This window comes from Lipophrys pholis (assembly GCF_963383615.2).
Source record: "Lipophrys pholis genome assembly, chromosome: 19".
NCBI classification, from domain to species: domain Eukaryota; kingdom Metazoa; phylum Chordata; class Actinopteri; order Blenniiformes; family Blenniidae; genus Lipophrys; species Lipophrys pholis.
The window spans coordinates 8,490,973-8,508,121 of NC_137647.1; the positions used below are offsets into that span (position 1 = coordinate 8,490,973).

At 41.7% G+C, this 17,149-nt stretch overlaps 1 protein-coding gene across 1 annotated transcript; it reads left to right on the top strand.

Annotated features, from left to right (window-relative positions):
• Positions 1-1,866: 1,866 nt before the first annotated feature.
• Positions 1,867-17,100, top strand: LOC308125038 (voltage-dependent calcium channel gamma-4 subunit-like). The gene is made up of 4 exons (XM_080488501.1): positions 1,867-2,478; positions 12,344-12,427; positions 13,510-13,650; positions 14,581-17,100. The coding sequence occupies exons 1-4, from the start codon at positions 2,256-2,258 to the stop codon at positions 15,096-15,098; spliced, it is 966 nt and encodes a 321-aa protein (XP_080344627.1). The 5' UTR covers positions 1,867-2,255; the 3' UTR covers positions 15,099-17,100.
• Positions 17,101-17,149: the final 49 nt, after the last annotated feature.

Below are 17,149 nucleotides of genomic sequence, written 5' to 3' on the forward strand. Positions count from 1 at the left end.
TTTATACTTCTCTGAGAGCTACAACCAAAACATCCTCCTCTTTGTTTTTTGGCTGCTCTCTCCAGGGTTCACCACATTTCATGTGCGTCCGCCTGGGTCCATCCCTGCTTCCTTTACTGTTACCCCCCCCCAAAAAAAAAAGAAAATCGGCCATGACCTCCTTCACTAGCCGTGAATCTACTCTGAGATCTTATTCTCTTCTTGCGTGGCCCCGAAATCTCCAAAATCCTGTCTTCATTTTATCTAGTATCTCTCCTCAGTACCAGAGCGAAACATCTCATCCAGGTCTTTGTAACTCCGAAATGCTCAGCCTTGGCTGTCCCTTTCATCTGTCCATTTTAAATTCTGGAGTCCCTCACAATGAAAATCTCAGTATTGTTCCTTTTCAACCCCTCTCATGCTTTTCTCCTTTTCTTGCCGTGACTTTTCTCTTCAGTGATCTTTGAACCAAGTTATCCAATTTCCCACTAGACACCATTGCTATCATCCTGGGGCTTAATCAGTCCAGTCATGTTTGGGATGACTAAGCTTTTGAATTTACTTCAACACAAGATTGAGTTGTTGATAAAACATCCAATTTGTTCAGCATAAAATCAAGTGTTACTGAAGGTATATATTAAGTCAATATTCCAATTGTTTTCCAAGTTAATATTGGTATATAATTGGTGCTTTTTTACTTGCAGTGTCCTTTAAAAGAAACCTGCCCCAAAGTAAAAAAAAAGATTGATTTCCTGATACTAAGATAAGAAATGGTTCTAAACACAACAGCAAGTAAAATCAAGTGTGACAGACTGTGTGATTGCTTGTTGAATAATTATAAAGATGACTCAGGATAGCCAATAGCTAGTGTACTTCAGTTTTTTTTTTTTTTACAGTGACTGTAAAAAACAATTTTTTATTCAAAACTATAAAACGTAAAGTTTTTCTAAGCAGGGGAAAAAAGCTCTGCTGACCACATTTCCACAGAAGTGGTATCAAGAGTTGATTTTATGGCACCTTGCCAGCTTAAGCTTTCCAGGCACTGTTCTCCTGAAACGCTAACGATGAAAATCTTCCATTTGGTTTAGAGATGCATTAAACATGTCTCCCTTAATCTGGTGTTCACATGAGCTGAATGGCTTTTCTTGCATGTTTAATAAGCCAGTTTGTTAACTGCATGATCAATCAGAAGCGACAGAGAGCAGACTGTGCATCTGAAAGAGGACAATCATTTCTTAATTTTTTATTCATCATTTGTCATGCCAGTTTGTCTTTATTACTCATATCTATCTATCTATCTATCTATCTATCTATCTATCTATCTATCTATCTATCTATCTATCTATCTATCTATCTATCTATCTATCTATCTATCTATCTATCTATCTATCTATCTACATTCTCTTTTTTCTTTCCTGCAGTGAGATAACCTGAGTAATTGAATGTGTCTTTGTTGGTAACCCGGTCTGACCAAGTTTCTAATTGCGTTTTTAATGGTTGGTTCCACAGGGAATTTGGCTTTTGTGCACCACAGAGATGCCCCGTTTTGCCAAAGCCTTTCATTATTACACCCCCCGCCCCTCCCCCGCCCCCAACCCCACCCCTGCCCCCAACTGCCAGTCTCACTGCCGTCATAGCGCACAATGACTTTGATCATATGGAACCTGAATCAGTTAGGAGATGTCTAAGATGACATATTGTTTGCTTAATGCCACCCCAAATATCCCACATGTTTTTCAGGAGTAAATGTTTCTATTATAAATTGTAATGCCCTAGTGAGTTTCCCTTATTTATTCAAAAGCACACTTCCTCTATTGGTTAGATTTGATGAGGGTGGGGTCTCATTTATGAGTCGCTGACGTAGCCCTGTTGGACATGGGTTTTAACAGACAGTCTGTGTGGGAAGGGAGAAAAGTACTTTGAGACAAAGATAAAGGAGCAGAAGCAAATGAATCAAATGTTGATAAGGTTTTTAATCTTTTGAAAAGGTGCGATGATGTCGTGCTTCTCTGCGCGCTTCAAATCTGTGTGCAGCATCCGGAGTGGGCACAATTGGTGTCCTTTAATATTCACAGAAGCAACCAGTTGGTTTTAAGCATCGGCTGAACGTGTCAGACTCTGTCTTTACTTTTTCTACTTGGTTGCTCACTTCACTTTGACCACAGGAGCAGAGCAACTGGGTGCACCTTGACAAGTATGACCCAAGGACCCGCGCCCTGATGCGCTCCGGTGCGTGAATGTTGGACCGGTGATTGAGTGGACTAGTATGAAGCGCCATGGGTTGGTGTGATCGCGGGGTTCAAACGCTGCTGGCAACAGCGGGGGCTTTCGCTGCCTTCAGCCTGATGACCATAGCCATCGGAACGGACTACTGGCTCTATTCGAGGGCACACATCTGCAACGGCACCAATGCTACTACAGACGAATCCCAGCCACAACCCAAAAGTAAGAAGGGCGATCTCACCCATTCCGGGCTGTGGAGGATCTGCTGTATCGAAGGTGAGCCACATCCAAGTTTAGCTTCACTTTTTGGAATGCAATTTGCATGTGAAATATTGCACTATATTGTGTTATACATATATATTTTTTTGTTAGTTTAAGGGAAAACAGTTTTCTCAGAAAGTCTGTTCCTCGGTGCGCACAGTCGTATGAGCGCACAAAAGGGCGCACTCCCTTTACGCACGATAAGCGTCTCCGTCTAGTGAAGAGTGCACTGTAAGAAAAGAGATTATACTTGTAAAACAACTTTCAAGGGAGCAAAGTCAGATGTTGGAAGTGTAAGAGTACCCATGTGGAGATTTAGGTGGCATATTAACATGTTAAATATACGCACGGCGTCCTGCTGGATGCTCATCTCCAGCTGCCGGCCAACTGTTACGTCGCATTCGTCTAGCATACCCAACACACACACATGCATACACAGTGAATTCACCCTTATTGTCTACGAAGGAAAAGTGATGCCAAGCCGGCGCGTCCCAGCCCATTCACTTTTAAGCCGGTGGCTGCCAGGAAATGCGCGCGCTATTAGTCTACTTTCATTCATGTCTTTATTGTATCCGATGCTGTTGCTTGGCAACATCTCTGAAATTGCTATGGAAACATGCCCGGTGATTTAAAAATAGATGACTCAGAGTTCACGTCATGTCCAAGTAATATAGAAAAAAATATTTTGTCGTTACAGGACATCATATCAATATTCCTTATTTTAGTGTCGTTGGTTTAGAAAGTCTTTCTGAGGCATTTTACGGCTTTGGAAAGGAGGTGCGCTGGTAGTGACGTCTTTTTTCAGAGGCAGACAGACAGCCATTCATTGACCAATCTTCCTTCCGACCACCCCTTGACTTCTCGCCACCGCTACCAGTGAGAGTCGATGTGATTGCATGGATATGTGCAAAGAACCAAACGTGTCATGACGCACAAGCTGACAGTGACAGTTTTAAACATGTGCTTTAACAGCAAAGTAAAAATTTACTAACACATTAATAAAGCTCGCATATTTTTACCGATATGAAGTAGGCAACTGGTGTTATTGACAGGAGAAAAAATGTTAGAATATAGTTCAGTGTTTCTCCAAATGCACAGCTGGCATCAATTAGGTGAGGTATTCTGCATATAATCTGCATGGCAACTGGTTCTACAGTTTTAATCCACAATGTCTGTGCTGTTATTTTAAGTCGTGATGAAAATAATATTTCATCAAAACCCAGGCAGGCAGTTCTGTGAAATGTAAAATTGACAGGATGAGGAGTCCACCCAAAACTAAGCACATTGTGTTCCAAGCAGGAGCAGCAGAGCAGCCCTGAAACCTCACATGTGTTGTAGCATTTTTTCATATAAAGAAAAAGATAGAAAGGAATAGATCGACCTATAGGCAGTGCAATTACAAGAAGAAAACTGAAACCTTTTTTTCTTATTTGTTAAGTCATTATTATTCAAATCCAGACAAATGTATGCAGAAATATTCGTTTGCAGTTTCCCTTTAACTGTTTTGTTGCTTATGTTAACACATTTGTATGGAATACACTGAAAGGCTTTGGATATTTTTTTTTCTGTTTTGAGGCTTTTGTTTTCACCGTATATAGAAAAATATGGCATTTTATTGCCTTTCTTTGCTTTGTGAAATTTGTTTGTGTTGGATCATTCCTGTGTTTGCTGTGTCTTGTGGGTCTGTGAGCTTGGTTTTGATTCACATTTTCAACCTTTTCACCGGTGCCTATAGACACAAGTGAGAGATGGGGCTGGTGCCTATGATGACATTGTTCTGGACTCGTCCCGTGGTGAAGGTGGACACGTCAGACAAATGTGAAGAGCGTCCTGGTGCGTTGTGAGATAGTTTCACTTCTGTGTCTCTAAAACCACAAGCTGGTGCATGTGGCTCTGTTGTCATGGAGACTCATAAGTGTAGAGGAGAAGACAAGCGAAGAAGGCCCCCCACCACCCCACGCGCGCACACACACACACACACACACACACACACACACACACACACACACACACACACACACACACACACACACACACACACACACACCCACCCTCCGGTCATGATGACAAATACACAGGTTATTGACAGGGCCGGTTCTGTGTGTATCACAGCTACAGGGGGAACCATCATCACATTTTGTTCAACAGATTACACCAACATGTCTTTCAGTGACATGACATTACTGACACACACGTGGCGACCATTCAGCACTCTACCGCCCCGTTTTTCCTCCTCTTCCCAGAACCCAGTAATGAATGCACTTAGTGTTTCTCGCTACCTTGTTCATCAAGCATCATCACCTCTTCTCAAGCAGGCCTGAATGGCAATTACAGAGCAGACAGGAATTTATCCAACCCAGGCTTCTTATGCACAAGTTCAACATTCCTCTCATGTGCTGGCTTCTGTGCATTTTAGAACAGATTTTTTGTTTTTATTTCATTTTGCTTCAGCATTTGTTTTCCTCACTCGAATATTGTTAAACAAGGGCAGCACCCACAACTATAATTTGCATCAGAATTGGAAGTGCATGGGAAGTACATGACACTGGAAAATAAATACAGCTCTGAGAGTGAGGAACAATCTTAACAACCCAATTAGCGGTTACATATTACAGTAAATGTTCAAGCTGGTGTTAGTTTGGTGTGAGTACGGGGGCATCTCTTGTTCTTGAGGTCAATAGATGCGTGTGTTTAGCAAGGATGTGTTCTTATGATGTTATGTTTGGGGGGTGGGGGTAGGTGGGGGTTGGGGGTGGCTTTACTGTTCTCTCTATGCACCAGGAGTCTGTAATTAAAATGTAACAACTGAAGAGCCATGTGGGGGCACTAATTAGCCAACAGGCTCCACATTTCCACAGCGGTCAGTCCATTCTCTCATTCTGTTTGATGCGCTCTCTCCCTCTGGTGCAATAGATGCGAATCCTTTATTGTCATATTATCTTTCAGCTGGTATGTTTTGAACTGATGATGTGTCATGAGGGCCACGTGAATCTGTGGCGGGGAAAAAAATGTTGTTGGGCCAGTGATGACTCACTGTAATGGCCAGTAGATCAACTGTTCGGGTAATTTTGTCACACAAAAAAACACAACAACTCTAAAATGTGAAAATTTTATGATTAAAAAAATTACATTTTATTGATAGTTTGAATGTCCATCCATCTACCAATGTTCTATACACAACTATCCAACTTAGATCCTACCAATTCTAGCCGACATTATGCCAAAAGCAGGATACACTCTAGAGAGGTCAAAGGTCCATCTCAGGGCCATCACTGAGGGACAAACAGTACAAACATCATATACAAAGTTTAACAATTTAGAGACACTTGATTTAACCACTTCACTTCATATGCAGGATTTTGGGAAGGTTGGAATACCCAGCGTAAACCGACACACCCAAATGGAAACGTGCAAACTCCACAGAGAGAGACAACAGAATGAAGAGGGTATGAGGACTAATACAAATAATAGCAATATAGAGTGAGCTTGTCTCATCTACCCAGGGAGCTGGCCTTCCTCCCCAAATCCCATCATGTTTCTACAGAGTCCCAGAATGGATTAAATCAGCATTGGCTCTGCAGAATACAGAGCTTTTGCCAGTTTTTCTGAATTTGGTGGCCGCTGTGGAATCTCTTGCATGCAACGATTGAAGAGGGTGACCTGAGTGGGATCCATGTGGCTGCAATCTGCAACCAACCGAATGCCACTAAAGCCTCCAAACTTGTCTTTCAATTAGTAGACTTTAGTGGTGCCAGCGTCAAGATTTTTTCTTCTTCTTTTGCCTCAGCAATCCAAGCTTCTTCTTTTTGTTCCACAACCCATTTTGTAGTTTTTGCTCTGAGCTAGAATAGCTGTTGTTGAAGGTAGTATCATATTTTATGTGCAGACCCCAAAGTGATGCAGATTTTTCTATCAAAGCAGTGCCCCTGTTAAATTACCACCTCCTTAATCTTCCCTTTTTGACAAGCTGCACACCCACTGTTGAGGTCATGGCTGAGACGATCTTTTTTCATTATCCCAACATTCAGATTTAATTTGTATCATGGGGAGATATTACAGATATTGAAACACTTTCACTTCACAGTGAGATGATCTTTAACTTCAGAGTGTTTGCTTCCTTGGATGACTCTAGTTCACTGCCATAGTCCAAAAAAAACATTTGTTTGACGTAAACTTTTGACTCAAAAATGTGTGTAGCAGTCTGTTTCACTATGTTTACCCAGTGATGTGGTGGAGACCTGTCATGTTCCTCATCCAACATGCCACTTCAAGTTGGATAAAGCAGTATAGAAGATGGAAGGACTGAACGTCTGTGCAATTGGTAACTCTAAAGACTTCAGAAATATCTGTGGGACTTGATGAATAAAAAAGGAAAAGATTGAAAAGAATGATGAAAGTCCTAATCAGGGGAAAGTGAATGTATGACATGACGAGTGTCCTACCATGTGTGAAAACCCCCTAATTGTCTGAATGTTTTTGCGATTTATTTCACACCTCGATGACACTGTCTTAAGCGTCATGTTGAGAACCCATTATATATTTTAAGTAAATTGTAATGCATAACAACCGCCACAACTGACGACAGATCTCAGCCCTCATCCGGCAACTTGGCTACGCACTCACAGTCGAACCCTAGCAGAGCTGTGTTTGAAGCAACTGCAGCCTGGTGACAATTTAATTAACCAACTGTCAGTCATATCAACAGTGAATCACTGATGTATTCACCAAATTGCTTTTCTTTCATCCTCACTTGGATTGGGAAAAAAATAAATAAATAAATGGAGGAATTTGTTTGATTACACAGATGCTTTCATACTCTGGCATTCCCTGCTTCCAGAGTAATAATAAATGTATGCGCCGCTCAGTCTGGCTGAGAAGCGCGTTCATGTCTGCATTTGATACCAAGCCACAGTAACAAAGCTCTTGCAATTTGAAGCTTTTTGAAGCTTAATCATCCCACCTGCTGTAAACCTCAGAGCTCAGTGTGCACAGTCTCTGCAGATCTAAAGCAAATGAGGATAAAAGTTAAAAAGAAAGCAAGACAGTACGCCGCAACTCCTGTTTATTGTATGGCTGTTATGTGTAACATAACTATGGAGTAAATCACCCACTGGAGGCTCCACAGCTCCGCTGAAATGTAATATTAATGTCACTTTTGATTGATTTATTCATCAATCTGTTTGCAGAGCAACTGAAGTGCGAAAATGAGGAAGAGAGGCCATGTGTCACACGGAGCTTATTGCCATTACACACTGTACTCCTGGAGACACCAGACAGAGGCAGAGGCGACTTGATGAGACAACGTTATTGGATGTATTCCACGGAGGCTTTGCCCTCATTGGCTATTGGCTGAGCTGCGTTAATTCAAAGTAATGACGACGTGCATCATCCTGTTGCCAGTGGCACCGCAGCTGTGACAGCTGATTTTAGTGCCGCATGTGTGTACACATTTCCACGTTCTCCTGTTTGTGTGCCTACAAGGGCACACGTCTGGTAAGGAGTGACAGATCCGTTAAGGGGAAGTGGGTGTGTTGGGGACGAGCCGTCTTTTATTTAACGGGTATGAAAATACAATGAAAATGCCAAAAAGGCTCCTTGGAGATGGTTTATGTAAATGAGCTTATCAAAGCCTAACAGGGGTTGCCATGGAGAAAAAGAGGAGATGCACAGCATGGGGCTTTACATCTCCAGTCAGCCCAGGGAACCCATCATTTCCCATGTAATGTGTTCACTGTGTACGATTAATTACCAGTTTGTCACAACATTCAAACATCCTGCTAATTTCTTGATATATCATTTGTCGCCTGACGAATCTATGCAGCTTTCATCCCACTTTCTCACACTTTGGCCTTCAATGCAATCTCTACTCTTCCTGATTTCCTTTTCCTGCTGTTTCCGTTCCCGCCTCAGCCAACTGGCTCCCCCTTTAATGTGGTCTGCTGCAATCTTTTTCTCCATCCCCACCATTCCTCCGCTCTCAGTCCTTTTGTTCTTTCATTTCCTCGTACCTTCTTCAGTTGTTTAATCTCTGCTCCCTCCCTCCCTCCCTCCCTTCTTGTCACTATTCAGGCTTTGTATGAAGGGTCCAGCTCAACACTCGCACACACGCAAACACACTGAGACGCACATGGACATGCACAGAAACACACACGTAGACACTGAGCTGATAACTGTCACTCATAAATCACAAGGCTCGAGGCGGCCACTTATAATTACATTTCCAATCAGCTTCAACGTTGAACCATTTCTCCACCTTTTGTGCACTCATATCGCGACAGAGGCATGTACATTTTGCTTTAGTTGTAAAATGATAGCACACAACCCGAGCGCTGCAGCATGGTTTGGTGTTTACATGGCATTTAACAGAGCATTAAAGGTGTCTGTATTTTTCTCATCGAACCACGTGAGTTACGAGGTACAAAGTCTCACATCGCGGCTGAAAATAGTCCAAAGCTCCCTTCTCTTTTTTCTTTTTTTTTTTTTCCATCAGTGACTAGACACAGAAACTTGCCCTCCATATCCACTGACTGATTTGACACTAATTAATTTGATGTCCCTTATTAAGCAGCAGACCTCGTTAATGGAAGCAAGTTTGGCCTTAAAAGCTACGCAGCAGACAGCGCTGGTTGCGTGACTCACCTTTTGGCACCTGGGAAATGGAGTTGACAGGTATCTGTCTGTACTCTGGTAATGGGAGGGATGCCGCTTATACAATAGGTCAGCTTTAATCCCTGCTGCTTATTAAGTTATTAGAGATAAAAGAGGGGTGCATTTTTGGTCTGCGTAAAAATAAAAGTTCATTGCTTCTACAGGGAAGAGAAGATCAACTGTGGCTCATCCAATTGACCGTTCAGTAACCTGAACGGTAATTATTCCACTCATAAAGAAATGACCTCCACCTCTTAACCTTTACTAAACTTTGATTTTCCTCACATGCAAAAGTAATGTGCAGTGGCTCAAAAGAGAGATCGAAAGCTTGACATGTTTTAAAGATAAGTCTCGTTGTGTGGCCTTTTTCAAAACCGAAATATAGATAACAGAGGAAAAGATTAAACCATGTTTACCTCCTCTATTTTGGGATTTGTTAGCACATGTGGCTAATTACAGTGTAAATGAAGAATCCTATAATTAACAAAATTGGTTTCAAGTTTAACCTGAGAATAGGAATCACAACGTTGGGAGATACCCAGCATTTAACATAATTTAATGAGTGTGGCAGAGAGTTTTCAACTAGTCTCTGTGTCATTTATTTAATGTTATGTATTGCAGTGGAATCGAGGTCACAGGCCTTTTTTTTGAACATCAGTCTTTGGTTTTATAGTTTTCTCAGAGATGATCATTCTCACTACAGATGCAAAACATAATGACCAGGTAACAAGTATTCTGTATATCAGTTTCATGTGGTAATGTAATTAGGCACTGATTTCTGTTAATATTACATGAAGGGAATATTGGTGCGTTCATGTTTATTATGGTTTTTTTTGTGACTTTGTTACAAGATTTTGAAAATCCAATCTGTACCTGTCTAAGGAACTCATCGTGTTGTGAGTGTTTGTGAGAGTTGGTGTGATGGAGAGCGTTTAGCGTCGCTGTCAAGTTTTGACAAATGATGGAGTGGAGGTGGATCTGCAGCTTTTCTTAGAGGTCAACTCTCCGGGGTTATCAGAGAAGACAAGTGAGACGCTTCTTCCCTGAGATGCATCGTATGAGTGAGTGAATGGGTGGATTGATGATTGAAGCAGTAAACCTCCATGCAGTAATTGTATCTCATACACTCAAGTGCAATATTCTTTTTTTAAATAAGATGCCTTCTTTATACATGAATATTTTATACATTTATCTCATTCCCTTGCTTTTATCTTCTCACATCCATTGTGACTGATTTGCTTTTATCTACTGAGCTGTCTTATTTTATCCAGTGTTAATGTGGGATGCCATTATAAAATCGCAATATCATTTAAGAAATAATAGACTATCCTGGATTTTGAAGGTCCATTTATTATTTGCCAAATCAGAGGCTGAAATCTCTACCATTCACTGAAGGAACTTAGGGAGACAGAGAGGATAAAAGAAAATGCTCCTAATTAACCAATTTTGCTAATAAGTTGGGTTGAGACATCCATCCATCCATCCATCCATCCATCCATCCATCCATCCATCCATCCATCCATCCATCCATCCGTCCACATTCACAGCCACCAAATGAGCTGACAAGCATGTTTTAGTTTTTCTGAGAAAACAGGCCCATAAGATCACACAAACCTCACGCAGATTCAAACCTAGATCTTTTTGCAATGCTATTTTCAAGGATTGCATTTTAGCCTTGAAAACACTACTGATAGTTGTAAGGTACATTTAAGTTTCGCACACTGTTTAAGTTATGTGTAATTAAAAAATTGGAAATAAATCAACATTGTCCCACCCTCCGCTGTAAAAACCTGAAAAAGTATACACTTGCCATTGTCAGTTCCCCAAATAAAGAAACACACTGATGTGTTGACAGTAACTCTCAGTGTTTTAGTGTTTGCAAGCGTTCAATATCTTGGATCTGACACACAAACAGGAAAACATTGCATGAAGTGGAAATGTTCATGAAAAAAAAAAATCTTTAAACTTGGCCTCTGCAAAAAAAAAAAAAAAAAAAAAAAAAAGGAAAAGAAAACAACATTTAATACCTCATATATTGTTTTCTAAATGAGCGTATTAAAAATACGCAACACTCAAATGGTCAATGAATAACCAAAAAGCTCCCAGCAGCATCACCACTACTGCAATGAGCACATCCATTAACCTCACCCCTCACCCCTTTCTCTCTAGACAAGGTGTTGTTTATACTCCGGCTCAATTACAGCTACAGGCTTTTCTGAGCTTTAACCTCTTCCTCACTCACTCTATCTCCCTCTCACACGTTGGCATTAAAAGCTTCCAGCGCATACTGTCTTTTGTTGTTCAAATAGACTTCTTGTTCCTTGGAGCACTCAGGAATCCACCTGAGCAGGATTTGGACACGCACCACAACCCATCAAATCTCTGAAGGCAATGCAATCTTAATCATACCACCGTATAGTTCCACCAATCTTCCTGCTTCAAATATGTGTGTACTGAGCTGTGATCTTCAGTTTGTAGGATCCGTGCTTTGGCTCATTGAGCTCTCAACAATAGTTTGGGTCAAAGGTGAAAGTCTCAACCATGGCTAAAAATAAGAAAGGGTAATTAGTTTATGTAGAGTTTTCCCACTTGATTCATTCTAATGTGTTTGCTGAACGCTGAAAATAGAGGGAAGAACAACGACTTCAGCATTGTGTTCAGCAGATTGTCAACCAGTATAAGTAACACCCAGCTGAAATTTGACCGAACAAACCTGAAATATTAATAGGAGAGAAACAAAATCTGTTTTCGCCCTGCTGCTTCTTCTTTATAAGCCCTGTTTACCCCTTTTACTCTCAACAGTTGCTTGCGTATGTCGCATAACTAGAAAATTCAGAAACTTCCACAAAACAGAGAAATAAATCATTTTGCCAATATGTTACTCATTAGGTGTCTGCCACAACGTCTGACGTAGGACCATCCAATCACAAAACATCAGTTGACCTATGGTACACACATTTTTAACATTGTCCTATCAGTACTGTGAAAAGACTGGAAGATAATGAAAGTGGAATTTATCTTTGAAAAAAATAGAAGAGGCACTCACTCGTGGCATTTGTTGAACAACATAAACTCAGGTGTCTTAGTTATTAAAAGGGTTACGATATGAAGACTGGGCTGTCTCACTCTTGTAGTTAAACCGACTCCTCATTGGGGTGAAGCAGTGACTCCGACTGCACACCCACAACATCCTTCAGCCACCTCCACCCAAACAGTCTCTTTTGTCCTGCAGGCATCAATCAAGGCAGCTGTTACAGAATCAACCATTTCCCTGATGACAATGACTACGACACGGACAGCTCTGAATACCTGCTACGTAAGTGCCCCTCGCTCATAATTTTTCCTGTGGCATTGCCGTGACTGTCGATCCTTTGCTGTGCAGGTGAACCAGGAAGACTGCCGACCATCAGCGCCTTTTGTATTTGCTTTTCAAAAATAGACAATGCTTTTTTATACGGAGGCTACTTTGAAATAGAGAACAAAAGCTTGGAGTGAGTGAAGTGACGATGGCAATGGTGACGCATTATGAGCATCATTAAACTACGATCATACTTGGTGATTTCTCTTTTAATGAGCAAAAAAATAAATAAAAAGAAGAATAGGAAATTATATTTTGCATTTCACACAATGTAAAATGAAAATGATGTGTAGCGAGGAAGAACATTGCGTGCAATCAAAAACAAACTCCTGACTTTAATCTGCCTGGAATCGGTCTTCGTAAAACTGACCTAAGTGGTCAATTTCTATTAAAATTCTAGGTATAGAAAAGTGAAAAACGAGCTTATGCATGAACTGTGATTGGTGTGTTACACAATAGATATTCAGTGAGCAGCGAACTGTCATCCAAAGCACAGCCGATGCTGTATCTCTCTAATATGCAAAGAAGAACAAAGAAGACTTATCAGACTTTTGGACAAAGTTCAAACTCAGCCCATTAGCCAGACTAAATGAAAGGGCGGCTTAATAAAAGACTTTACAGCTGAATAAGCTCAGCCTCCCTTGGAAAGTTGTAAAATGGTGCAGTGATTCATCTTTTGGGGGGGTGGTGGTAGCCAGCCAGAGCTCTTGTTGCAACCCACAGCTGATTAGCGAAGCTTTGTTACAACAAACCCTCAAAGTAGAAATGATAATGGAGATCTCAAAAATGGATGAAAGAGGAGATCCGGCTGGATAGGAGAGGTCTCGTGAGGTTGATGAAAAAAATTTCAAAAACTGCACTGTTATCAATTCACGCAGTATTGATTGCTGGATTCTTCTGTTCCTTTCTATTTACTTAAAAAAAAAATTTTTTTTTTATCTTTTATTAAGTCGACTTATAATTTTTGGGGAAATCAAATATGGCCTATAGAGTTGTACTGAACCTATTTACAAGAGCGTTTCCTCCCATGTCCCCCGCAGGTATAGTTCGTGCCTCCAGCGTGTTCCCCATCCTCAGCACCATTCTGCTGATGCTCGGCGGGCTGTGCGTCGGGGTGGGTCGAGTCTACAACAAGACGAACAACGTCCTCCTCAGCGCCGGCATCCTGTTTGTTGCTGCAGGTGAGTCAGGATGAAGCGCAGCCTGTCAGCTTGTGGGAGCTCCCGGCGAGGAGCGATCGTGTGGGCTGGGGTCTCAAAAAGAGAAAAAAAGAGGCTCCATCATGCACCTGTGGTACCGTATCGTACTGCAACAAGGGTGCAATCACAAAAATGAGCTCCTTTGTCTCCTGATGAAGGTTGGCTTCTCTATTCATCATCACACACCTCACACACAAGTGATGAGGATATATGTCATCACTGACCGATGTACAGAGAGGATTCATAGGTTTCATCACTGTTAGGAATAAAGTCACAGGTAAAGTGAGTCTATGTTCATAGTTTTATCGTATTTCAGTGGTGTAACCTATTTATTTAAAAGAAAATTTTATCAATAAAGAATTTATAAACACATTAAGCAGTTTCAAGGTTCCAAAAGCAGCCACCTGGTGCTAATATCAATCATTATTCAAGATTGATATTAAGATTTTAATCTTGCCATTTTGCAACTCCATGATATTTGACTGAGGTGATCTGCACATAATCTTAAAGTTTCTTGAAGTGACCTCCTGACAGGCCCCATTTGCCCACACCTTTAGAAGACCACCACAATAGAATCATTTGCCCAAGAAGCTCCAGTTCATCCAATCAGTATCTTCATTTTACCCACTACTAAATAGTTTATTGGCTTTTTACAGATTGAGTGTTTAGACTCATCAGTTGTGTTGAACGATTCATGCGGAGGCCGCTGAATTTTCTCCAAGAAAGACTATGGACCCCCCTCTCTGATTTCTGATTTGCCAAAATATTACAGTGAACCCGAAAATCACACAATCCATTTGTACAGCATGCGTAAGCCGGAGCCTCAAGAGCTTGAGAACCCATGTGACAGACTGCTGTGTTTTTCTTTATTTGGTTAAAGCATCAAAATATTTTCTCCCTGTTTCCCGTTAGGTCTGAGCAACATCATTGGCATCATCGTCTACATCTCCAGCAACGCCGGGGACCCCAATGACAAACGTGATGACGACAAGAAGTACACTTACTCCTACGGGTGGTCCTTCTACTTTGGCGCCCTGTCCTTCATTGTCGCTGAAACTGTGGCCGTCCTGGCCATCAACATCTACATCGAAAGAAATAAGGAAGTACGTTGGAGGGCACGGCGCGAGTTCATCCGCTCTCTCTCTTCCTCCTCCCCGTACTCGAGGATACCGAGCTTCCGCTACCGGCGGCGGGCGTCGCACGCCAGCTCCCACTCCACAGAGGCTTCCCGGGAGAACTCACCGGTGGCTGGTATGAAGGGCGCGCCATCTTCCAGTGGACCCCTGGATGAGCTCTCCATGTACGCTCTAGCGAGAGACAGTGTGACAGACAACGCGTACAGTCCAGAGCATGAGGAGTTTCTCCAGGTCCATAATTGTTTCCCCAACGATTTAAAGGATGGGGTGAATCGCAGGACGACGCCGGTGTGAGGTGAAGGTTCACCTGGAAGAAACTGACTGTGCTTCTGACAACCTGCCTGCTTACAGAGGGACCGGGGCAGAACCAAACGGAGACAAGCTGACCCTCAGCTGGATACAGAGCAAGCAAACAAAATCAGATGTAAGCATCTGTTTTAGAGATCGTCAAAGCAGGAGTTTTTAAATGGTCCTTGCTGTAGCCAATACAAATTCAGTGTTATCCTTCAACTCGTGCCAAAATGCTTAAAGGAACAGTGTGCTGATCGCAACCCGTGTCTGTGCAGCAGTCATCGCACTTTGTGGGTAAAACTTTGAGAGTGATGCATTGAAGTTTTGTTAAACAACAGTATTCTACCTGTGTATTTATATCAAGGTGCTAAATGACATCCGAAACAACAACTTGAAAGTGCTCCATTTGTGTGTGAAGTTGAAGTGTGAACTCCAAATGTTTAATCATGTACTCATTTTTGATGTTGCCTTACACTATTCTCTCTCTCTCTCTCTCTCTCTTGCTCTCTCGCTCTCTCAAAATATCAAATGCATGCTTGTTGATTGAAATTAATTTTAAATAATTAGTCTTTTTCAATAAATTAGCTGCCATAACTTTTCTAACTCATCAGGTTTGTGTTTAGTCACAAATTAGGCCCTCAGGTAGTGAAGAGGACATTTTTTCAGTCCTAACAATGATCAAAGTGTCCATCCTGTCAATCCCCCTCACACCTGTTAAATACCATGTTTCTCTTACATCACATGCAAGAAAGTACTGTAATATTCTGTATAGCTGCTTAACAATACTTTCAAATCCAATGGAAACTTGAAATTCTCATGACAAAAAGCATGGGAGGCCCAGACAGGACATCATAATAGGACATGAAACAGCGAAAGAGGACATTTGGTCACCGTCAAAACATCTTGACTGTACTTTCATTTGCTGGCAATTCTTTCCAAATATCACACTTTGGGAATGAAGCAGCAAAACACACCCCACCAAAGCCCCCAAGATTTTCTGTCGCTCCCTAGGGGAGGCACGTCCTGCACTTTGGAAACTACTGCTCTAAACAATATGAAAGGTTTCTGTCTCCCTTGCTGCCTCGTCCTTAATCCTTTTCCTCTCTGACATTTGTCAATGGAACAAAATGTCTGTTGTGTCGCGAGAGCGCCGCTGCTCGAAGTTTTTTTTTATTTTTTTATTTATTCACTTCCGTATCAGTCTGCCATTCTTCCATCACAACCCCCGATGGATGTGACATTGTGTATGTGCCTGTCACAAGAGAAGAGCAGCTGACTTGAAAAGAACAAAAAAAAAAAAAGGTTTCCATTTGTGAAAACTACACAGGTGAGGACTTCCTTGTGCTCTGAAAAGAGCCTCAACATCCAGTGTATTGGCTGATAAGGATCGGAGCCAGGCGGAGAATGCAACGTCTGTCTGTCACACGGCCTGGGAGCTCATCTGGCAGGAATTCCTCCTCCTCCTCCTCCTCCTCCACCTCCTCCACCTCCTCCTCCTCCTGTACAAGAATATGGCTCCGTCCTGCCGCTCATCCCTCACTGCTCTTTCTTTTAGTTCTCTCAGGAAATACAGGAGGCAGGTTGACACACTTTTGAGGTCCACACCTCGCTTTGGATCGGTGATGAAGATCAACCTGGTGAAAAATGTTTTGGGAGAGAAAAAGAAAAGAGAGGCTGTTATCGTACATATTAAAAGCTGTGTGTTTGCTTGAGCTTGCTCTGCGGACCACCCCGAGATGTGTTTCTGAAGAGGTGAGCTCAATCAACCACCGAATAATATTTGATTGTATTTGGAGTGTCTGATATTCCCCTCCAGATAATACTTTATGTATCCAGCTGAGCACATATGAGGGGAAAGCCATCGGTGTGATTCACTCGGAGTGTAGAGCTTTCACTTTTTATATGTGTGGAAAAAGCCGTTTGTATGTAAGGTAAAGCTGTAAAATTGTACATAAATATAATAAAAAAAACAAAAAACAATGAATGTGAAAAGATGTGAACAGAGAATTCAAAGCATCCTTTTAATGAACAGTTGTTTAAAACATAATGCCTTG

What these genes read in the sequence shown, in the direction of transcription:
- LOC308125038 (XM_080488501.1), top strand. Translation starts at nt 2,256, where the DNA reads ATGGGTTGGTGTGATCGCGGGGTTCAAACGCTGCTGGCAACAGCGGGG. An exon ending in GAGGATCTGCTGTATCGAAG is followed by an intron (nt 2,479 to 12,343) that starts GTGAGCCACATC and finishes TTTGTCCTGCAG; the next exon opens with GCATCAATCAAGGCAGCTGT. An exon ending in CAGCTCTGAATACCTGCTAC is followed by an intron (nt 12,428 to 13,509) that starts GTAAGTGCCCCT and finishes TGTCCCCCGCAG; the next exon opens with GTATAGTTCGTGCCTCCAGC.